Source organism: Pseudorca crassidens, chromosome 3 (genome assembly GCF_039906515.1).
Source record: "Pseudorca crassidens isolate mPseCra1 chromosome 3, mPseCra1.hap1, whole genome shotgun sequence".
Classification (NCBI taxonomy): domain Eukaryota; kingdom Metazoa; phylum Chordata; class Mammalia; order Artiodactyla; family Delphinidae; genus Pseudorca; species Pseudorca crassidens.
The window spans coordinates 109,199,954-109,224,688 of record NC_090298.1 but is presented as its reverse complement, the minus strand read 5'-3'; the positions used below and the strand labels follow the sequence as shown (position 1 = coordinate 109,224,688).

At 40.3% G+C, this 24,735-nt stretch overlaps 2 protein-coding genes across 4 annotated transcripts in view; both read left to right on the top strand.

Annotated features, from left to right (window-relative positions):
- Window positions 1-4,492, top strand: part of MEIKIN (meiotic kinetochore factor) — a 134,246-nt gene extending 129,754 nt beyond the window's left edge. The window contains exon 11 of the mRNA XM_067731668.1: window positions 4,389-4,492. Within this exon, the coding sequence (XP_067587769.1) occupies window positions 4,389-4,420 (32 nt within the window). The 3' untranslated portion in view covers window positions 4,421-4,492. The remainder of the gene's footprint in view (window positions 1-4,388) is intronic.
- Window positions 4,493-14,008: 9,516 nt separating this feature from the next.
- Window positions 14,009-24,735, top strand: part of FNIP1 (folliculin interacting protein 1) — a 132,506-nt gene continuing 121,779 nt past the window's right edge. For all 3 annotated transcript variants that reach the window (XM_067731653.1, XM_067731654.1, XM_067731652.1), the window contains exon 1: window positions 14,009-14,206. In XM_067731653.1, coding sequence (XP_067587754.1) covers window positions 14,115-14,206 — 92 coding nt within the window. In that variant the 5' untranslated portion in view covers window positions 14,009-14,114. The remainder of the gene's footprint in view (window positions 14,207-24,735) is intronic.

Here is a 24,735-nt window from a genome sequence, read left to right as displayed (position 1 = left end):
TTGCAGCTCTAATTACATGGATGTCTGCTTTAGGCCATTTTAGATGTGTGCGGGTATATAATATATATATATGTGTGTGTGTATTTCATATATATACACATATATATATATATGTGGATGTGTGTGTGTGTACATATATATATATATCAGCACATTTTTCAAATCCAGACAGGGTAACAGCAACAGCTTAACTCTGTGTGTGTATGTATATATATATATACTTTTTTTTTTAAACATGATACTTTAGTATAACTTTTGTTAATTCAGTAGTACAATCTATTTCTGTTTTACAGAATTTTTATTTTATAGCTACAAGGGTGAAAAGTGACCTATTACATTTACATCTCACATATCCTGGCATACAAACAGTACTTAACTGAATTTGAGCCCCAAACTAGAAGTCTTTAGTTTTAGCACTTGAAGAGCTTCTTCACTTCTACAGTCTTAAATCATATCCTAGTCACATTTCCAGAGTTTTCAAATGATTCATCATTGTAAACCGCGAGAAACAGGTGAATCCAAACTTTTAATTACAGTTGTATATACAAGTTAGATAACACAGCTCAAAAAGACTTTGCTATCCATCCTAAACCCAACACACACATTGTCCACTAAGTTATTAGACAAGTCTTAGGGTTTTCCTTCTTTTCCTTACAAATAATACACACATTTAGAAGGAGCTGGTAAAACTGATATATAAGATGGCAAATGAGAGGTCACATCTGTTGGTTCCAGAATTGGTCCTGCAAATGTTGTACTCTGCTGTGTTCTTTAACTGTGTGTCTGTTACATGCAGAAGCTCTTCACAAGAACTGTCATCAAACTCAATGTAAGTTAAATTTACAGTACTGTATGAAGTTCTTCAGATTCAAGGATAAATGTGGAAAAAATATTAACACGTGAAAAATTCGGCCTTTCATGCTACCATTAAGACTGTGTCAAATTCATAAGCAGATTCTTTGGTACAGTTGAAAAGCGGAATTGTATGGATTTGTGGCGTGGAACTGAAATATAGAAGTATGTTTCTCATCTGCGGTAATCCTCACCCCCAATTCTCAAGTACCACCCAATTTTCTTTGCATTTTTACAGAATTCTGGGGGAAAAAAAAGGGAGGAAAAAGACGCTGGCATTGTAACACTTCCTCCCCTCACAGGAGGTCTTCACGCTCTCAGATGAGGTCTCCTAAGACTCTCTGTATGGTCACTGGCTCTCGGACGGCCTTTGACAATGACTTGGACACTTTCCAAATCGAATCCCAGATGTTGCCTAACCTTTCCTACTCTTATCTCTGTCATTGCTGGTAAAATTTCGATGAGCGCGTTTTTCCCTTATGGAGAAATCAGACCAAAATTTTTAGTTTAATTCACAGAAAGCCCCCTGATGCCTGTTGAACTAGTTGTGCCACCTCCTGGCTTCTTCCTAGGCTCTCACCTCATATAGCAGCCTCTTTATTTAAGTAATTCCCTTTCAACCTCTGGGCACTTGTCTCTGTCTTTCCTTCAGTAAAAATAGCAAAGCCCCAAGCTAACCGTGAGCATGTTATTTTAAACATGCAGCAGGCTATTTTTAGTCCTGGCATTTAACAGTTTAGCTAGTTTGGCAGTAATCTAATCAGGACTACAGAGTGAAGCTCACTTTTGATGGTCTAGGACCCCTGTTCAGTATGCTGCTTGTTCATTAATAACTGGCACTATGCTGATTAAAGAAAACAAATTGGTGAAAGTAAACCACTAGAGGAGTCCAAAAGAGATGTGGTAGAGGAGGTGATGTGGGTAAGTAGAGAGATGAGAATGGTGACAGAGAGACAGATAGAAGAGGCCTTAGAAAACATCCAGTCCAAGGTTTCTCATTGTGTGCTCCTCTGACCACCTGTAGCAGAATCACTGCAGACCTGGTAAATTACAATCTCTAGCGATATGGCACAAGAATCTACAATTTGATGAGCTTTCAGAGTGATCCCAATAAGCACTAAAATTTGAGAACCATATAATAATCTAGTTTATTTTGCTCATTTTGCATATAAAAAAAATGACCTGGCCATATTGATAAGTGACTTGCCCAAGTTCACACAGCTAATTACTGGTAGAGTCAGAACTAGAACTTAGTTTTCCTGGTTCTGAGTTTGACTGGGTAGCTGTCAAATAGGGAATGTGGGGTAGAGTAGATAGGGCTCTGAGTTTCTCAGGTCATCCAGACAGAGCAGTTTTGATTCTCTTTGCTTTACACATTGGACTTCTATATCTATTTAAACAGACTTAACTTTTTTTTTTTTTTTTGCCAAGAAGATGGTTGGACAATCATTGCTTCTGTACCTCTTACAGTTACAGCAATGGATGTCTAATTTATTGGTACTTTAATTCAGCCAACAAGCATGCATTATGCTCTGCATTATTAGATAGGGATAGGAGTATAGCCTTTGCTCTCTGGGGCTCACAGATTAGTGATGAAGTAGACCTCACAGTCTTCTCTATAAGGTGATAAGTTAGAAGTGGAGCAAAACACTCTAGGAGCCCAGGAGAGGATGCTTTTAACTTTGAAGTGTCAGAGAAGACTTCCAAGCTAACAGTACATTTTGGAAAATCAGACAAAACCTGTAGCTATCCTTATAGTAAGATTTTTATTTTCATCTCCAGAAGAGATGATAAATGATATGTTATAAATTCATATCTTAAGCTAGTAGAATAACAGCCTTTACCTGGATACATATATATCTTTAGTGAGAGTTTGAGTTTTTAGATAATAATAGCAGGCAGAAGTATCACACAGAAATATGATAAAGTGTGGTGCTCATACCACATGGGGAATGTATAAATAATGCAAATTCCAAGGTCATTGCTTCAGCAGTCTGATTCAGGATTTCTGGGGATTGAGAACCAGTGTAACCTAAAAATGTTTATTGGTATAATTGCCAGGGTTTAGTGACTGCTTAGGTACTGGTACAGGGTAGTGAGAGAGAAGGACAGTTAGAGGATGACTCCTAGGTCTCTAGTATTGTAAAGTTTTAGAAATGATGTGCTCTAGGTGATGTCAGGGGTAAATATAGGGCATGGCCCTGGATGTATATATGAAGGCAGAGGAGGGATAGGGGAGACTACATAGTTGGGTGGGTTGATTGCCACTTGGAAAGTTACTCAAAAATTGGTATGGGACTTCCCTGGTGGCGCAGTGGTTGGGAGTCCACCTGCCGATGCAGGGGACACAGGTTCGTGCCCTGGTCCGGGAAGATCCCACATGCCGCAGAGCGGCTGGGCTCGTGAGCCATGACCGCTGAGCCTGCGCGTCCGGAACCTGTGCTCTGCAGCCGGAGAGGCCACAACAGTGAGAGGCCCGCGTACAGCAAAAAAAAAAAAAAAAAAAAAATTGGTATGGAGAAGATGGCTGTGGCCCAAAGTCTTTAATAAATGAGCAGATAGTATCTGAGGTCAGTGAAGACAACAATAAGGAGGAATAGAGGGTAGAATAGCCAGTACTTCCCAAACTTTAATTTACTTGTGAACTGCTTGAGGATCTTGTTTAAAATGGAGATTTTGATTCAATAGGTCTGGAATGGAGCCCAAGATTCTACATTTCTAATCAACTCCTAGGTGACATTGAAGTTACTGGTCCATGGACCACACTTTGAATATCAAAGATATAGGTCTCTGGTGTTCCAACAGCTGCACATCAGACTTTCCTGGATATTTGAGTCCCTTGTCCAGAGGTTCTGTTCTAATTGGTATGGAGTATAGCCTGGATATCAGGATTTGTAAAAGCTCAGATAACTCTATGGTACAGCAGAGTTTGAGAACCTATTGATATAGGCTGATTAGGCTAGCGGGTGAGGTATATCGTAGTATGAAAGTGGCAATGGAAATAGGTAAAGCTGACTCCACTCTGGATCTTGTGGTACAAGATATTGGGGGAGGGGTGAAGGCCCCAGAATCCTGTATTGGAAAGAACCTGGGTTCATCTACAACAAAGGGTAGGAGAATGAAAAGGAGAGATGGGTAGGAAAATGTGAGGAGGTTCTGACTAGGTGGTGGCTGAGGAGGACTGGGATTAGGAGCACAACTGGATCCATTCCACCAGGTTACAAGGCTGGAGTTAGCGACTTGTGATGGCCACTAACAGCTGTCTTTGCTGGGCTTTCCATTGGAATGTTATTGAGCAGGTCTCTTTGTGTCTCCAAAGAGAAGAGAAGCGTCTTCAGCATGTCCAGGAAGGAGTGAGCCAGCTATTCCATTTTTTTTTTTTAATGACCTCTGGATTTGTTTCCTAAGGCTTGATGGAGTGAAACTAGAGTTGCTTGGACATCAAGCGTTCTCTCCCCCAGGGACTGATTATTAATAACTATTGAACACCTGCTTGTGATGCATATGAAATAATCTATTGTTATTTTTTTCTCCAGATATTATAATAAAAACAAGTGGCAGGATGTAGCAGCTGTGGCTGAATTTTCACTACTTTGAAGACTTGAATGTGAAGTCAAAGTCCGTGAAGCAGAATGTCTGCCTAAAATTACATGAAATTCAAAAATCAAAATTCTCTGATTATTTGTGACATATCCTGATGTTGAAATTCTGTTGAGTCTTATAAATTACTTTTAATGAGCTGAGAAAGAATCTTCTGTCTGCTTCTTAAATGTATGTATTTGTATTATAAAATAACAAATAGCTTATATTAGAAGACTGTACACTAAATAGATGACTTCAGCTATTTATAAAGACCCAACACCAGGATACTAGGTAACTTCCTTTGATGGTTTTTTTCCCAAGTTTATCCTTTGTATGGATTAAAGGTAGTAAAATTGTTGATGCTTATATTACGAGCTATTTTTAACAGAACTTAATTGAAACCACATGAGTGAGAGACCTAATTCCAGGTCTGACTGAAAGAAACTCTATACTTAAGGTTTGCTGAAGCAGGGAATGTATAATACGTACAATCAATCACACACTAAGTATTTAATATATTACCTCATCCCCGAACAACCTTTTTTAGCTAATGCTATCTATCTGTAGGATATTTTTGGGGGGGGTAATACAGCTTATTGTGGCATCTTGGAAATGCCCTTCCTAAAAAGGAACAATCCTGTTGTCAGTGAACAGTGTATAACGGTGAGATTTTAACTCTGTTGGTTTTACTAATGTTATTAGACATAAAAGTAAATGAGGCCAATTTTCAAAGCTCCTTCAATATGAAAGAGAATTGTAAAATTGAAGAATTAACTGAGGTTACATAACCCATATAGTACTCATTTTTAAATAGGACTCCCATGAAAATATTCTTGTAAACGATTTGACAAGGTCTTAAGCCACTAAGAAAACTATTTGTGATTTCAGTTCCACATTTTAATCTAGAGGTGAAATATGGGAAAGTTGTTAGGAAATGTAGAAGAGATCATTAATGATGGATGTTAGAACCAAATTTAGACCTGAATTCTAAATCAGTACTCAGCTAAGTCAGCAACTCCTGTGGTAGTTTTAAAGCAGAAGTGTGATAAGCAGTGAGGGAAGAAGAAATGGAATAGAAGGCCTATTACCTGCCTTCAAGGAGTTTATAATCCAAGGGGGAGAAGTTAGAATGAGAACAAAGTATTTGATAATTTCTAAACAGGTGGTAGGTTCTTGTGAGAAAAAACGATACCTGATTCTTAGACTGGGCCTAGTGGGGCTGGAGGAGATAACATTTGATAGTTCCATGTTGCTGATAAGAAAAATATAGCTACCTTAGAAAGATAAATACTTGGCAAGGCTGATGTGAAAGTAGGATTATGTGAGTTCAATATTTTTATCAGCTTGAGCACAGGGCAAGGTGGGAGGGAGGAAGGAGTTGCAATTGGAGTTGAAGGTTTAGTGGTAGAGGACATAACTTCGATTATGATTAAGAGGAGGGAAAGTAAAATAAGCCTGCTTGCTGTCTGGTGGACGTTAGAAGTTCCAAGAGGATTCCTGTTGGCAAATCCTAGAAGAAGGTTATACTCTTAACTTTACATTGGTGGGTAGGCCACAGACGTCTCTCAGTGAACCTGCCTGGAAGATCATCAGAAAGGACCATCTCTTTCTGGGGTGAGGGTCTCCATAGTTTTCATCATATTTTCTAAGCGGTCTGTGATTTTTAAAAAGTTGACAATGGGACTGGATCCCTTTACTTTAGCATATAACTAATTACATTTCATTTTTAAGCACTTAAAATTATATTTTCAAATTACACTTCGTGAAAAAAAATCTCAGGTCGTAAGTGTGAAAATCCAGTTAAAAATTCATGAAAGGCCAGGCATGATACCGTTTCCATTTAAAAAAATTTAACTAGAGTTTTTTTCGCCTTTCCCAGGTGTAATTCATCATGGTTTGTTCAGTTATGAATAGCCTCTTTATCTCATATTGTGTATACAGGATATGTGTTTATATGAAGGGTGTGGTGCCCAGACTTTCCAGATAGATGTTATCTTCAACCTCTCCTGCTCTACTGTTGCTTTCTAACCTGCATTTTAAAATGTTGAATCAGCTTATATCTTAAATACTCCCTTGATTCCATATGTTCTTCTACCTACCCAATAATTCTTTACCTGTTTACATCCATGCTTCCTAAAAAGAGTGCTTTCTGCTTTCTCACTGATTCCCTCACTACTCAGCCCTTTCTCCTCTTCCTTCCCCTGCCCCAATACACATAAAGTCTGGTTTTAGCTCTGATCCTTCACTGACACTGGTCCCCTCAAGGCTACAAGCAACTACTTTGATGCTAATCTAAGGAGTATTTTTCAGTTCTTGTCTTACCCAACCTTTCCCAGCTAATGATGTTGTAGACTATTACTCTCCTCTTGAAAGCCTCCAGTAAGGAATGACCTCTCTGAAACATTATTCTCCAGTCTTTCATCTCATGTATAGCTCTTTCTCTTCCATTTCTCCTGAAGCCTCATTTTCCTCTGTCCAGTCTTTAGATTTTGTTGTTTCTTCGGGTTCTATTCTAGGGCTTCTTCTTATGTTACACAGTCTCCCTGGGTGATGTCATCTACCACTGCCATCAGTTATCATCTCTGTTCAGTTGACCCCAAATCTTTGTCAGTAACTGCCATGGATATTGGTAGTGGAGATGTGTCGTGACTGGCCCTGTATCTGTCCCCCAAAATGTTTGCTGTCTTTCCTTGTATTCCCACAGCATCCTATACTTGCCCACGTCATAGCATTTATCACAATGTACTGTAATTGCCTTTCAAATTCTACTTTTTCTCCCTTAGATTGTAAGCTTCTTGAGTGCAGGAACTACATCTTGTTCATCACTGTATTTCTGTTCCCCTCTACCTCTATTGTAATTGGATTTTGAGTTTCCAGGTCACATGGTTTAGGTGGGATTGATCCCACCCTTAGTTCCAGGGGTGGGCCTTTAACGGTTTAAGTCAATTAACATGGCCCTCCTAACTCAGGCACAGTGATTGGTTCAGAACGGGTGCAAGGCCTAAAATAATCTGTTGGATTAAATCTCAGAGCTTTTTCTGGGAATGCTGGGATGTAGACATTTTACTTTTCCTCTTGGATTTTTATCTGAAAGGATTTTACCTGAGAGGAGAGCTTCTGGCAGCCATCTTGTGTCCACAAATGGAGGCCCTGCCTGGGAATGGAGTTCATACAGAGAAATTAGAGCTGGGATAGAGAAATTGGATTCTTGATATCATTGTTGCAGTCTCTGGATGCAGCTGTACCTGAACTGTGCTCTACTTGAGCTCCAGTTATGCGAGCCAATCAATTTTTTTTTTTTGCTTAGGCTAGTTTAATTTGGGTTTTCTATCATGTGCAACACAGAACATCCTGATTGATGGACTCACACAAGACCTTTCTAGAGTTCTAAGTCTGTGTAGCCAAAAGCTTACTTGTCATCACTACAGGGATTCTCATGGTATCTCATATTCAACATATCCCAAACTCAACTTATCTCCCCCTTGAAGCAGTTCTTTCTCCTATCATCTGTTTCAGTGTTATATATCTTCATCTATCCAAGTTACCTGAGCCAGAAATTTGCTGTCACCCATGACTCCTCTCTTTCTCTTACTTTCCCACAGGCAGTCAGTCATGAAGTCCTGTTGATTTTGAATCCTAAAAGCCCTCATTATTTTCCATACTCCTCCATTCCCATGGCTATTCTCTGAGTTCATGTCAGTACTTCTTGCCTGGCTTAGAATGAGAGCCTCTTCACTAGTTTCTCAATCATTATTCTTGTACCTTATAGTCAGCTTTCCACAACGTATCCAGAGAGCTTTCTAAAATGCTCATCTGATCATGTTTTCTGCTTAAAATTCCTCAATAGCTCCCCATATCCTCTGGATAAAGTCTTATCTTTTAAGTGATTTTTACAGTTTTCTTTTTTTTTTTAAGATTTATTTTATTATTTATTTATTTTATTTATTTTTGGCTGCATTGGGTCTTAGTTGCAGCATGTGGGCTCTTCGTTGTGGTGCACAGGCTTCTCTCCAGTTGTGGCGTGGGGGTTTTCTCTCTGTAGTTGTGGCGTGTGGGCTCCAGAGCGCGTGGGCTCTGTAGTTTGAGGCACGCAAGCTCTCTAGTTGAGGCGCGTGAGCTCAGTAGTTGTGGTGTGCAGGCTTAGTTGCCCCGCAGCATGTGGAATCTTAGTTCCCTGACCAGGGATCAAACCCGCGTCCCCTGCATTGTAAGGCGGATTCTTTACCACTGGACCACCAGGGAAGTCCCTTACATAGTTTTCTTAATCCAGTTCAATTTTACCATTAGATTATATTGTAGGTCACTGAATTTTTATATTCTCTTTTGCCTCCACCAGGCAGATGGTATGTGCTGCTCCATCTGCCTGAAACACTTTCCATGCCCACATCCTCTTTTCTTTAGCATATCCCGTTTTAATTCCTATTTATTTCACCCTTCAGAAAACTCCCTGTAATTCTCCCAAAAGGTTAGTTGCTTTTCCTTGTTTTCCCCTGGCATCCTGTACTTGCCACATCATAGCATTTATCATAATGTAACACCATGTAATTGCCTGTCAAATTCTGTTTTTTCTCTCTAGGCTGTAAGGTCCTTGAGTGCAGGAACTACATCTTGTCCATCATTGTATTTCCAGGTTGTAGCACAGCTCCCAGACACATAGTAAACATATTAAGTGTTTGAAAAATACTTGTTGAAAGAATGTTTGTCATAGAAGTGTGCCATTATTCTTGCATACTTCTAATAGAATTCAAGATGAGGATTTCAAGCCAATTTTATATTGAAGATAAAAGTTTGATTCTTTAAAAGCACTTATCACAATCTGTAATAACCTGTTTACTTGTTGATTTCTTAAGGGTGAGGGCTGTACCTGTCTTGTACATTATTGCATTCTGGAACATAGCAGGTATTTGATTTCAGCATCTCTATTAGATTATTTCTCTTAGCATATGAAATTCTCTAATATCTTCCATCTCAAAAAAGAAAAAAAAAGAGGAGGACAATTTTCCCTCCTCCCGTCTCCTCTCAATCCTCATTTTTCTGCTCCTTATCTCAGCAAAATGGAGTAGTTGTCTATACTTGCTTTACCACTCCCTCCCTACTCTTTCTTTTTTAGTCCACTCCATTCAGGCTTTTGCTCATCCTTCCATTGAAACTGTTCTTGTCAAGATGTCCATGTTGACAAATCTAATGGACACTTAAATTTTCAGTAACATTCAACACAGTTGACCCCTTCCTCCGTTTTGGGTTATTTTCTTCTCTTGTCTTGCTACTACTGCTTATGCTCATCCTTCTTTCCTGGATCCTTCTCTTCAAGACTTGTAAGTGTTGCCTTCTTTGAATATTAGTGCTGGACTCTCTTCTGTATTATACACTCTTTCATTTAAAAATTAAAAAAATTATTTTTGGCTGCGTTGGGTCTTCATTGCTGTGCGCGGGCTTTCTCTAGTTGCGGTGAGCGGGGGCTACTTTTCGTTGCGGTGCGTGGGCTTCTCATTGCAGTGGCTTCTCGCTGCAGAGCATGGGCTCTAGGCACACGGGCTTCAGTAGTTGTGGCACATGGGCTCAGTAGTTGTGGCTTGCGGGCTCTAGAGTGCAGGCTCAGTAGTTGTGGTGCACGGGCTTAGTTGCTCTGCGGCATGTGGGCTCTTCCCGGACCAGGGCTCGAACCCATGTCCCTTGCAGTGGCAGGCGGATTCTTAACCACTAAACCACCAGGGAAGTCCCATACACATTCTTTCTAGGTAAACTCACTCATTCTATATTTTAAATTCTGTGTATTAGCTGATGCCTACTGAATTTCTCTGCAATCCTGGATTCTCCTCATATATTCTCAGAATCTCCACGTGGATATCTAATAGCCAATTCAAACTTAATATATCCAAACTTAATATGCTTGATTTTCCTCTTCAAACCTGTACTTTCCCTGGTCTTTCCATCAGGAAATGACTTCCATTTGGTTGCCCAAGGCAAAAACGTAGGAGTCAATCCTTAGTTTTCCTTTCTTTCACTCCTACTACAAATCGTGTTAGTTCTATCTTCAAAATAGTTAGCCAACATCAGCTCTTGCCTAAAATACATGGTAGACTCCTATATGGTTTCTCTCCTTCCATTCTTATTCTTTTATAATCCCTTCTCCACAGAGCAACCGATCTTCTAAAATCATAAATTCTATCACGTCCCTCTCCTGTTTTAAACTCCTACAATAGTTCCCATCACAATGTAACCTCCTTCGCATGATTTACAAGGTTCTACATAATCTGGCTCCTTGTACCTTTCTAGCCACATCTCAAACATCTTCCCCCTCCCACAGGGTGTTCAGCTGTTTTGGCCTCCTTTTTCTTCTTCAAACAGGAGAAACCCATTCCTGCCTCAGTCTTTGTACTTCTTCTTCTCTCTGCTAGAATGTTCTTTACCATCATCTTCCCGTCACGGGTTCCTTTTCATTCTTTAGACCTCAGTTCAAATACCGCATCTTTGGAGAGGATTTTCCTGACCACTCTATCTAAATTTGGCCGCACCAGTTGTACTATCAACTCTTTTTTTCCTAGCTTTTAGGACTACTTGCAAACATCTTGTTTACTTTGCCTCTTCCCACTAAGAACTAAGTTTCTGAGAGTAGGAATAGACTACCAGAACAGAGTCTGGGACCTTTGAGGGACTCAATAAATATTTGTTGAATAAATGATTGTTTGTTTGCTGTTGCCTCAAACCACTGCCATTCCCTTATTATATAGCAGTAAATCATTGGTTGGCTTAAGAGTTTTTAAAACTGAGGTACCGTCATGAGTCCATCTAAGTGCCATTCAGGAAGTTTTACTTTATCATCTTGATTCTGACTACCTTGTTCTGAGATGCTATCAATGAAAATTTAACTTGTTTCAGGAAAATTTAGCACAACTCAGGTTGTGCTTACTAGCATGGTGGTTAAGGGAGCAAGATTCCAGTTTTATTGCCACCTTTTGCTATATTTGATAACTGGAAAATGGCTGTAGTGAGAAGTGCCCCTGTCTTCTATGATATTGGAATCAGTTGGACAGAGCCCCAAAGGCTGTTGGGGTTTGTGGGGAGGCTAAATCTTCTACTCCTGAGTGAAAGTGTAGGCCTTATGTCTAATTTTCTAACCCAACAGTTCCACATTCATATAACATTAATGAATCATTATTTTCTTTCTTACATTTCCTCCTTGCTCCTAAACTTAAAGAGGCTACTTTAAGACACCTCAGCTTCTCTGGGGGAAGAGGTAGTGTTAAGTAAAAGGGGAAAAAAAGATAATATACAGTTATTGAAGTTGAAAATATTTTCATTTTAATCTGCATAATTACGTATAGTTATATGTCCTCTTTTATGACAAACTTGTATCATTTCAGTGCTCTCTGAGTCTATAATTTGAGTATTACACAACAACATAAAGGAAATGTGATGAATGATAGCAAGTAAATTTTGTTTTTTTCTGTACCTTTCAAGTATAAGACCACAGAAATGAAACCTTTACATGATTAGAGAACACTAATACAAAGTATCTCTTATGCAAGTCCTAATGTTCTTTCCCTTACTATTAATATCTATAATTATCCACGAGGTAACTTTTTGCCAAGATGAAAGCACCTAAGATTATTGTATTTATAAACTTCATTCTGAGGGGAACTGGAACTACTCTGTGCCAGCCACGGAGCGGCCATGATTCCTCCTTGTGTCTTTGGTCAAATATAGACAGGCTTGAGCCCGTTTCCACTTGCACTCATTTAGTGATACTTTCTAGTGTCAAAACAAAACTTTCCGAAATGATCGCTTCATTAATTGACTTATAGGATGCGCGTTTTCTCACTTTAAAAAAATTTCAGACTTCATTTTTTGTTTACAAAATTCCATTCCGTGTTCATATTTTGTGAGAGAAATATACATAGCTATTTTGCCTCATTAGAAATCTTTCAGCGTTTGGCGCCAGAGAATATCTTAAGTTTATAGGGGATACAGTCTTGCTATTTTGACCTTGTATTGCTCAGTAATTCTGGAGCTTGGGCAATGTACGGAGCAACTCTGAATGACTCTTAACCTGAGCACCTCAAATGTCACCTCCTCAGAGAGACCTCCCCCACTCACTTCATTGTTTCTCATTCACAACACTGGTAATTTCAAATTACCTTTTTTACTTATTTACTGTTTCCTCATATAGAAAGTTAGCCCTATCTTTTAAATTTTGGATCCCCAGTGCCTAGACCAGGGACACTTAGACATTGTGGAAGGAATAAATTAATTTCTTAATCACCTATAAATAGTGCTTTAAAAATTCTTGTAACATTGAAACGGAACAACACGTTGTTACATGACCACTGAAATTCTCCGAGATACATACTCTGGCTATTACTTTTCTTTTTTCTATATAAGGCCACTTATTTCATAGCATAAACTCTAGCTGCAAATCAGTGGGAGCTGGCAGCCACTTAGAGACAATTTGATTTGTATGCCTTATTAAGTGAAATTCTCAAAAAAGTATTTTAATCTAACCTTCCAAACCACATACCAGTAATTTCCAGACATTCATATCTGTCAGAGAATTGCGTCCCATGGTACAAAATTCCTCCTGCTGGAGGGGCAGTAGGGGAATGAGTAGGGGAACTGAAGATCTGTAAGACCAATTTGATCCAAACCCTGATAAATTTTGGTTCCCTGGGTTTAAGTAGACTGTACGGTCATTAATGAGCAATGTTTTTCTTTGGAAAGGGTTTTCCGCCTATTAAACTCATTTGTTCACAGTTTCACAGTTCCTCTCTCTCTCTCCATACCTGGACATTGAGTGTAAATCCTGAGCCTCCTATGGCTAGCTCTTCCAAGGGGCTAATTCCCGGTGTGTCAGGGTTCGAGGCGCAAGTGGTAAACACCGAGGGCCGCTGCCCTCAGTGCCTGGCCGAGGCCATCTCTGCCGGGAGGCATGGCTGCGGGGAGCGTCTTGGCAGATCCTCCACCAGGCCCGTGAGCCAGCCCCGCTCAGTTAAGCTCTGAGCCCAAACCTCTCGCGGCCCAGCGTGAGCGGGCCTGTGGTCCCGGGCTTAAAGTCCAGCATGTGCCGCGGCCCCACGGGTACGCTCGCGCACCTGGCCTGCTCCGGGGGCCGCCGGACTCCGCCAGGCGCGGACGGAGGCGCGAAGCCGCAGAGACTGAGGGGAGGACGGCGGGGGAGGGGCGACTGCCAGTGGGGTCCTGAACTTCTCTCTTAGTCGTGGATGCGGGAAGCGGAAGGTTTCTACACTCCAAAGTCCCTGGCGTCGTCCCCGCGGCACCCTGCTGTAGACTCAGGTAGCAACTAACAGCGTCACGGAGAAGGACCGGGACCGCTGCATGTTCCTTTTTCACGTCCCCAGCCACCCCAGTTTCCCGCCCCTCCCCTCCGCGCATGCCCCGCCCCGTGAGCTGCCACGTGAGGACATCCACTGGCCAGCCTATGGGCGCCAGCTCCGCCCCACGGCCCCGCCTTGCACCCTGCTCCGCGCGCCACCACGTGATGCGGCTCACCGCCAGCCAATGGACGCCGGCCTTGCCTCGCGCCCCGCCCCGCGCGCCGTGGCCGTTTGAAGTGACTAATTTCTGTCATATGACTGAGGCGCCTATGGGGGTGGCGGGGCAGCTCTAAGAGCGGGGGCCTGGCGAGTGCCCTGTGGAGCGACCCCGGCCTGGCCGTGGCCATCATGGCCCCTACGCTGTTCCAGAAGCTCTTCAGCAAGAGGAGCGGTCTGGGCGCACCCGGTCGGGACGCGAGGGACCCGGATTGCGCGTTCAGGTAGGTCGCTGCAGGGCGAGGGGCGAGCAGCGAGGGGCGCGGAGCCGATGGCCTAGTGGGCTTTGGCTTCCAAAGGCGCTGGGGCTTTCGGTGCTTACGCTTGAGCGGCAGCGTCGCCCCGGGACCGGGATCAGGGCCGCGGTCGGGAGGGGCCGGGCAGCTGCAGACCTGCGCTGGACGGTTCGAGCGAGGTCCTCTCTCGCCTACCCCCCTCTCCCACGGTTGCCCCTTCCCCCTCGTCCGGGGCTGTTTGTTTACGTCCTGCTCGGCAGCCACGCGCTACTCTGCCCCTCCGGACCCAGCATCGCGGCCTGAGCTTAGGGTCCACACGCCTTCCTGGCGACGCGTAGAGTTGGGCGCGGGCTGGATTGGACCTCTACCGCCGTCCTCCGGGCCGAAAAGTTCTCCCCTCCTCCCCGCGGCCAGTCGTCCTTCGGGTGCTCCATTCCAGCTTGGTTGCTCTTGTGGAGAGAGCCGCACGTTTTGGCCAACCTTCGGAGTAGAGAACGCCGGAGGAGCGTGTAGGCAAGCTGCTGTTATTTCAGATTTCTTGTAAACCTAAGTTGGAGGTGTGCAGATACCGGACCCAGTGGCTTTAATGTTGCCGAAGGAGAAATGTGAAACCTAAGAGTTTGTGGTTTTTACTGACCAGAATGAAGCTGCGCTGAATCAAATGAAGCATGGCCGTAAAATTGACCACCCCCTTGGAACTGTTACTAAAAACGAGTTTTTAAAAATTGAGAACGGTAGCATCATATTTTGTGGTATTACAGGCTTTGTTAATTTTTGGTTACAGTACCTGTTGCTGATAGAAAAACTTTTAAAAATTGTAAGACAATAGAATATAAACCTGAATTCTAGGTAAAATTTAGTTTCGAAACTGCATTTGAAGAAGAGATTATGTCTTTCAAACAGCCTTCATACTTGTTGCCGTGTGGAAACTTGTAAATGTAACTAGGCTAAATGTCAAATATCACTCAAACCTGGTAGGATAGCATAGAGCCCAGTTGTACAGTAGTAGTAGGAAGAGATGAGTATCTGTTAAATTTTGCAGTAGCCAGAGTCTGAAATGAGTGTACCACACTGGTTGAAAAGGTTTTGATAATCTTAAAATTATTCACTCTCTCTTGCTAATGCAGGTCCCATTACTAAACACTCAGTAACTTGTGGAATTGAAGTATTAAATGGAAAGAAATTTGACTTTTGGAGGAAGAAAAATCTCAGTGGTGAACATCTTGGAACAGTACTTAGTAAAAGTTATCTAGCTTTTGGTCTTTTCTACTGGGAAATAAATGTCTTGCCATGCTTATCTAATGACTTTAAAGATTTCTTTAGTGTTTTTCTTTTGAAAAATGAAAGTGCAGTATAGATAGTACTACATTGAGCCATACAGTAAATCAAGGGTTAGTAGAAAGCAAGTTCAGGAGGGATATTAAAAAGGTGACATTTGAATAGGTTTTCTATTTCTGGGTAAAGATTTACTTTGGGGTACCCAAGTTTCCAAGCATCTCAAGTTATTCTTGTGAAAAAAAGTTTATTTTTTTAAAATGTAAACTCTACTATATGTTTGTGTAATACTACTTTAGAGTTGCCAAAGCACTTTCTCATCAGTTATCTCATGTGATGTTTCACAACAGTCTTGTGAGATAGGGCAAGTAGCAGTATAGATAACTACATGATCCTTTTTATGTGTAAGAATTATGTGTAAGCACAAAAACTGCAGTACAATACGGAAAAATGCGTAGAAGTGTACATGTGAGGAAATGAAAACTGGGTAATGTCACACACTTAGTAACTTGCAAATTTAATCAACCCAATCTTTTTTTTTTTAACACCTTCATTGAGCTATAATTTACATACAATAAAATCGAGCCATTTGAAGTCTATAGTTATATGAATTTTGTTACATGTATACAGTCGTGTACCCACCACCCCAATGAAGTTTTAGAACACTCCATCATCCAAAAAATACCCTCATGCCCCTTTGCTATCATTTCTTAATGCCTTCTCACCCAGGGCAATCACTGACTTGCTTTTGTCTAATGACAGAGGTTTTGACGTTTCTGGAATTTCACATAAATGTAATCATACTGTTTATAGTCTTTTGTGTCTGGCTATTTTAACTCAGAGTGATGATTTTGAGATTCATCCATGTTGTTGCATTTATCTGTAGTTCGTTCCATTTTTTGCTGAATAGTGTTCCATTGTATGGGTATACCACAGTTTATCCATTCACTGGTTGGCAGACTTTTGGGTTGTTTTCAGATTTGGGCTGTAATAACAATGCTGCTGTGAACATTTGTGAACAAATCTTTATGCGGAAATACATTTTCATTTCTCTTGGAGTGGGATTGCTGGGTCATATGCTAAGTGTATGCTTAACTTTTTAAAAAAATTGCCAAACTTTTCTAAAGTATTTGTACCATTTGTATTCCCACTAGTAGTGTATGAGGTTACAGTTGCTCCAGATTCTCTCCAAATCCAGATATTGTTAGTCTGATTTTTTTAAATTAAAAAAATTTTTTGTGTTGTAAAAAACACCTAACATAAAATATACTATGTTAACCATATTGGAGTCTCTTTAAAAATTTATTTTTATTATTTATTTATTTAAAAAATTTTAAATTGAAGTATAGTTGACTTACAATGTTGTGTTAGTTTCAGGTATACAGCAAAGTGAATCTGTTATACATATATTAATACACATATCCACTCTTTTTTAGATTCTTTTCCCATACTAATGGGTATAGTGGTATCTTGTGTGGTTTTAATTTGCATTTTCCAAATAATAAACTGTGTTTCGCATCTTTTTATGTAACTCCTGTTTTTGAGTAGACTAAAATTTAGTTTTTATTCCAGTATACCATGGTTTTCATTCTAGAATACTTTTTTGGTTTTGTTTGTTTTAGTCAGTGTAAGTTGTTAAATAAGGCTTGGACACAGCCATTGGCAACTAACTATAGCTCAGCCTGTAAGAGTCAGTTCCTAGAGTAAACAATATACGAGGCTCAATAGTCATAAGCCATAATAGGGCTCTTGGGTAGGAAAGACCTGAAATAGAGAAGTCTTAGGAGCTTTTCAGTATTGTTTTTCATGGTTACTCCACTGAAAAAGATGGTCAGGGATTACCCCTTTCCATTCAGTCTGAACTCCCTTACCTTATAGGTTTCTGGTGCTTTGTTCTATCTAAGGTTCTTGAGCTGGAGGTAAGTATGTAGGGTATCACAGGGAGAATATTATTTTAATCATATATAGAACTAAAACAGTAATTTGTTTTAATCTTTTAAAGAATTTGGGAAAGACAGGGAAGATACTGCTTTATGTTTTCTCCATCAGGCCACTTTCCAGGGGAAGTAAGATTTAAGTGTAAGTCTAATAACTGCAGTACATATAAAATGATTGCTTTAAAAATAAAATTCTCTTCATCTAAAAATGATGTTAATAATGGCAACTGTGCAGGGTTGTCATGAGGTATATTAGTGAAGGTACACTAAACTGCGTTGTGTTAATAAATAAGCTAAGTCTCAAAAAAAAGTTCTTGAAAGAAGCCTAATTTGACGAAGAAGATTGTTTTAGAGTTATATATCTGTAGGACATAATTCATGTTTTGTTCAAAAAACAGTTTCTGTATTTTTATTTTATTCCTAATACATGAACGTTTGCTCTTTTTGTCTGTATCAGTTAACAACCTCTTAACTGGTCTTTCTGTCATCACTCTTGCCTTTCTCCAAACTATTCTCAATACTTCATCCTTTAAAAAAATGCTAATTCTGATCATGGTCAGCAGGCAAAATGGTATAGAATTTAAAATCTCCACAACACATAGGTATTTTAAGGATTCAAAGAGATAAATCGTGTTGAGCAGTTAATGCAGTGCTTTAGTGCATGGCTTTCACAACCAGAAGTTGTTTTTGCTGTGATGATCTCATGCTTATGTATAAAACCATTCAGTTTAGGACAGTTTAGGACCAAACTCCTTAACAAAACCTGTGGTGGTGTAGCTTCTGTGAAGTCTCTAGTCTTGACCTTTTAATTTTTTTTAATAAGGTCATTTTTTAACATAGCCATTAATCTATTATTATCCCTTATATTATCTATTAATATTATATATCTAGGGACTTCCCTGGTGGTGCAGTGGTTAAGAATCCGCCTGCCAATGCAGGGGACACGGGTTCCATCCCTGGTCCGGGAAGATCCCACATGCCGTGGAGCAACTAAGCCCGTGTGCCACAACTACTGAGCCTGCGCTCTAGAGCCTGCGAGTCACAATTACTGAGCCCGCGTACCACAACTACTGAAGCCCACGTGCCTGGAGCCCGTGCTCTGCAACAAGAGAAGCCACCACAATGAGAAGCCCGCACACCACTACAAAAAATAGCCCTGGCTCGATGCAACTAGAGAAAGCCTGTGCGCAGCAACAAAGACCCAATGCAGCCAAAAAAAAAAAAATATATATATATATATACATCTATTAATATTATCTACTAGTCTATATTCAAATTTTCTCAGTTGTCTCAGGATGTCTTTTTACAGTAGGTTTGTTTGAATCAGTCTGCATATTGAATTTGCCGTTATGTGTCTTAAGTAATTTTTATTCCACAACGGCCTCCCCCCGCTCTTTTAAAAATAGCATTTGTTGTTTTTAAACTGGGTATTTTTCCTATGAAATTTCCCACATTGTCTATTTGCCTGTTTGCTCTCTAATGGTTTCCTTTAATTCACTGGTTCCCAGCAATCTCTGTTTTAACAAGACCCTCCAGGTGATTCTGAATGCTCAAGTTTGAGAACCACTGCTGTAACTTATTCTCTCTTTCCTGAAAACTGGTGGTTAGATACTTTGCGGTACGCGGGCCTCTCACCGCTGTGGCCCCTCCCGGTGCGGAGCACAGGCTCCGGACGCGCAGGCCCAGCGGCCATGGCCCACGCGCCCAGCCGCTCCGCGGCACGTGGGATCCTCCCGGACCGGGGCACGAACCCGTGTCCCCTGCATTGGCAGGCGGACTCTCAACCACTGCGCCACCAGGGAAGCCCCAGTTTTTTTTTTAATTAAAATATTCCAAAGATTTTGCAGTGTACTTCGTATCCATACGTAATGTCTGGTTGTCCCATTTTTTAGTGCTTCTAAGATTGATTAGTGGTTTCAGGTGGTATCAGCTTTATTCTTCCATTATAAACTTCACCCTTCACTAATGGTTTTAGCGTCTTTTGTTGATTATTGCCTGAATCCATTATCTTGTTAGGGGATGCAAATGGTAATATTCTGATTCTTTAATTCTTTCTGCATTTATTTCCTGGAAGAACTTTCTCTTACTACTTATTTGGTTATTTGCTACAGGAAAGTCAGCATCAAAGTTTATCACTTTTGAGAATAATTTATGATGAGTTCAATGAAGGTTTTCATTTTAATTATCATTTTTTAGTATTACCATCACCTGTTGGATTTTAATGTGTTTTAATCCATTACTGTCAAATTGTCCCGTATTTAGCCAGTGGAAGACTTTTCAAGTTGACTTCTGTGCCCTTTGACATGATCTGATCTCATTAATCTTTGATAACTTGTTGCTTTCTTCTGGACTTGTCTTAATCTAATCACCTTCCTTTTCTATGATTTTAACACCTTGGATTTGTTTTAGGTTTTGGGATGTGCCATGCTGTGCTGTTCTGGGCTTATCCTAATTATTCTTTCTCCAGGAAGCCATTTCTGATTTCTCCCTGAGTTTGGTTTCACTGTAATTTTCTTCCATAGGTTTCTGTATTTCCTGCTGTGACATCTATCACAGCTGTCATTACTTGTCCACACCTCTCTTTGCTTGCTTGAGAGCCCTCTTCAACTTCAAGGTGTATTTTGGAGTTAGAACCTTGTAAGCCACATGATGGGTTGTTTGTGGGGAACAAATGCCTAGGTTTCTGTCTGGAGCAGCTAGGTAGACACCGTTTTCGAAGGAGAGACCATGATACTGTGGAGGCCCATCTTGAACACCTCATCAAAAGTAGCAGCTCTCTCCCCTATTCTCTGTCAGAGCACACTGTTTATATCCTTCATAGTTCTTTTTACAACTTATCATCTCTCTCCCTCAAGTTCACATTGTGAGTCAGTGAATACAGCACAGTGCCTGAGCTTGTGCTCAGTAAATATTTGTAGAATGAATATATTAAATAATTTTAAGGGCAGAAAGAGTCAGAAGTTCTGTTTTGGACATTTGGTCTAGTGTTAATTACTAATGAGATATTTATTTGTCAGTTTAATAAAGTAAATCTGGAGTTCACAGTAGAGCGTGGGCCTGGAGATAATGAACTTGGGCTTAGGGTCAATGATCAATATTAAAACTAAGGGAATGGGTGAGATAATCTAGGAAAAGGGTGTATGTAGGTAGAGAATTGGAAAGAACAGGTTTTGTACTGAGAAAATCTAAAATGTACAGATGTGGGGGAGGAAAGTCTACAAAGAAAGAATGGCCAGAGAGATTGGGGGAAGGCCAGTGGTGTGTGGCGTTAGGAAAGCTCAGAAAGGGAAGTGTTTAAAAAATGATGGAGTGATAAATTGTTTTGTATGCTGGTTGCTGACAGGTCTTATGAGATCAAAAACAGAAAAGTATAGTTGGAGTTGTCAAGTTGGAGATAACTGGTGATCTTAATGGTTTTTTTTTTTTTTTGAGGGGGCATGTTTGGGGGAAAGAGTGAGATGTGTATTAAATGAAAAGGGAGGAAATGGCTTCACTGCTAAAGCTTTCTATTTCTGTAGGGGAAGCAATCTGTAGTGCTGCGTTATCTTTTCACTTTCAGTATTCTGATTTTATGTCACATTTTGAGCTTCTGAAGTTTTTAAAGGCTAGCATCTCAATATTATCAATGTTTGTAAGAATCATAGTTAAGAAGTTTTTATTTAATGTGATTTTTAAACATTTGTTCATTCACAAGTTGTTGTTTTTTTTTTTTTTTTTTTTTGCAGTACGCGGGCCTCTCACTGTTGTGGCCTCTCCCGTTGCGGAGCACAGGCTCCGGACGCGCAGGCTCAGCGGCCATGGCTCACGGGCCCAGCCCCTCCGCGCCATGTGGGATCCTCCCGGACCGGGGCACGAACCCGTGTCCCCTGCATCGGCAGGCAGACTCTCAACCACTGCGCCACCAGGGAAGCCCTGTTGTTTTTTTTTTTTTTGCGGTACGCGGGCCTCTCACTGTTGTGGCCTCTCCCGTTGCGGAGCACAGGCTTCGGACGTGCAGGCTCAGCGGCCATGGCTCACGGACCTAGCCGCTCCGCGGCATGTGGGATCTTCCTGGACCGGGGCACGAACCCGTGTCCCCTGCATCGGCAGGCAGACTCTCAACCACTGCGCCACCAGGGAAGCCCACAAGTTTTTTTAAATTAAAAAAAAAACCCCTTCATAAACTGTACCTTTTAATCTTATATTAGAGATAGAAGTTATAATATTCTTTACAGAGACTCCTGTGAGAGCGTATCTTATTAAAGTGAGAAGCTGAGAATTTTAAGTTAATTTCATGTTAATGAAATCAATATTTGGTTCTAAGAGTCTAATTTTGCAATAAGAAATACAAATTTTTTTTTTTTAAAACATCTTTATTGGAGTATAATTGCTTTACAATGGTGTGTTAGTTTCTGCTTTATAACCAAGTGAATCAGCTATACATATACATATATCCCCATATCTCCTCCCTCTTGCGTCTCCGTCCCATCCTCCCTATCCCACCCATCTAGGTGGTCACAAAGCACCGAGCTGATCTCCCTGTGCTATATGACTGCTTCCCACTAGCTATCTATTTTACATTTGGTAGTGTATATATGTCCATGCCACTCTCTCACTTTGTCCCAGCTTTTTATTGTTAATTTGATTTGCTTTTCCATCTCTAAGTAGTGGTATTAGATTTGTTTTTTGGAACCATGTTTATTGAAAGAAAATAGCTTAGTAAAAAATGCAGCTTTAATATTCAACTTATAAAACTTGGACCTCATTTCTTACTAATATAATAACTATTGTCTTAAATCTTGATGAGTTTAAGTTATCTTTTAGGAGAGACTTGTTTAAAAAAAAACTCCCCCACGTAAAACATAACAATCTTCTTTATTTTTTTTAATTAATTTTTATTTTTTTAACATTTTTATTGGAGTATAATTGCTTTACAATGGTGTGTTAGTTTCAGCTTTATAACGAAGTGAATTAGTTATACATATACATATATCCCCACATCTCTTCCCTGTTGCGTCTCCCTCCCTTCCACCCTTCCTATCCAACCCTTCCATCTGGTCACAAAGCACTGAGCTGATCTCCCTGTGCTATGCTATGCGACTGCTTCCCACTAGCTAGCTGTTTTACATTTGGTAGTGTATATATGTCGATATATACACTACCACTCTTTCACTTTGTCCCAGCTTATCCTTCCCCCTCCCCGTGTAGAATCTTCTTTATTAAAAGGAGTTCTAAGCTAGTCTTACACAATCTTACTTCTGTTCCTGGCACTACCATTCTCTTAGTCTACCAAGTTGAAAGAGAATCATCTTTTACTCTTTCCTCTAATTGCCTCATTTGGTCATTTGTTAAGTCCTGTTGATTCAAATTCTGCAACAGCTTAGTTCTTTTTCATTTTCCACTGCCATCATCTCACTTAGACCTTTAATGCTTTTCGTAAAAATTTGCCATAACTTTCCCACTTCGTGTGTGTTCCCCTCTATACTATCCTGCTAAATTGACTTTCTTAAACCATAATTCTGGTCAATTCACTCAGAAATCTCCTTTGACTCCCTGTTGCTTAATAGAGGATTGCTCTGTGCCAAGCACTGCTCTAAGTGCTCTACACATATTAATTCATTTAATTCTCACAATAGCTTTATTATAAAGTAGGTCTGATTATCCCTATTTTATAGATGAGAGAATAGAGGCACAGAGAAGTTAAGGACCTTGTCCCAGGTCACACATTTAGTAAGTGATATAATTAAGATATAAATTCAGACATTTGAGTTCCAGATCCTTTTTTTAAACGAAGTCCAAGCTCTTCAGCTTTTCATGTCAGCCTCCTTTAGAGTTGTAGCTTACTGTAATGGACCTGGGTTCAGATCCCTGCCCCAGTGGTTCCTGTATATATAACCTTGGGAAGCAGTATCATGTCATCATTAAAGGTGCTGTGGTGTATGCATGTCACAGTGGGGGAGAGGATGCTGAAGAGATTGTCCGTTGTACCTACCATCTTAGAGTTGTTTTGAGGATTAAATGGCATGGTAGTCTCTCAAATGTTAAAATTCTTTCCCACACTCCCTCATCCTTCAGTTTATTCTTTCCAGTCTTCCTTCTAATTTTTCCTCTAGCTGTGGGCTCTGAATCAGATTACTTGATGTTTCTTGAGAATATTCTGGTTCATGTTTGCACACTGCTTGAAATTACATGGCTACAACACATCTCTCTTAAGGCTACAATAGAAACCATGTTTTCGCATCAAGGCAGTTATTTTCTTGGGTTGTAATTGCTTCTTTATGGACCTATATACTTCACTAGACTGTAGGTTCCATAGGGCACAACCATGGTCTAACTTGTTTAGTGCTGTATTCCTGGTGTTTGACTCACAGAAGGCATTCAGTAAATATTTGATGAATGAATAAAAATAGTCACTGATTGAAAAAATTTTAATTCCTTTAACCAAGGATGTTTCTGTCTTGGGTTATTTGTCTAAAGTAGTTATTTCTCTGTACTTTGAGCACATTTTTCTTTGACATCAGTGTTTACCAATTTAAAGGAAAATTCCATTGTTATTTTGATCTTTTTAAGATAGCGAGAATGGTCTGATTTTCCAGAAATAGGTTAGATTCTCTATTTATATCTCTTGTAACACCTCATACTTCCCCTTCCTACCATTTTTCACGTTCAGAATGTGTGTGTGTATATGTGTGTGTACACAGAGTCTTCTCTGACGTACTCAGTATATGCTGAATGGATAAAAGAATGAGTAAATGAACTCATTCTTTTATCCATTGAGTAATGTATTCTTTTTGGTAGTGGGAGTTTATTTCAAGAACACAAGAGGTTTTGAGGTACCATGGAATTTCTTTTCCATTTGAGCATACTAGGTCCTTAGACCTTCTGATTATTAAGCAGACCTTATGGGGAAGTGGAGCAACAATTTAACCTGGCTCTTTGGGGACACAGCCAGAGCTCTAGGGATCTGCTTCCTTGTACTCACGTTGCCCAGTATATAGTATCCCTTGACACAATGGCATTTTATCCCAAGTCACCCCAGAGAGATTACACCCTAGTGTAATCCTAATAGAGTGGCAGAGTTGGTTTCAAAGGCATGTGGGTTTCAGTTTATACTGTTATGATCCCATTTGTAGGATGCAGCTGTCAGGCTCTTTGCAGCTTTTTGGCCTGCTTTCCCACCCTGTTGTGGTCTGTTATATAATTTTTAAAGTTTTCCATTTATATCAAGAAACTACAGATTGTGATGTTAATGAGAAGGTGAATGAAATCGAGTAGTGATATGATTCCCACAAATAGGGATTTTGTATTAAGTTTTATATTAATTTC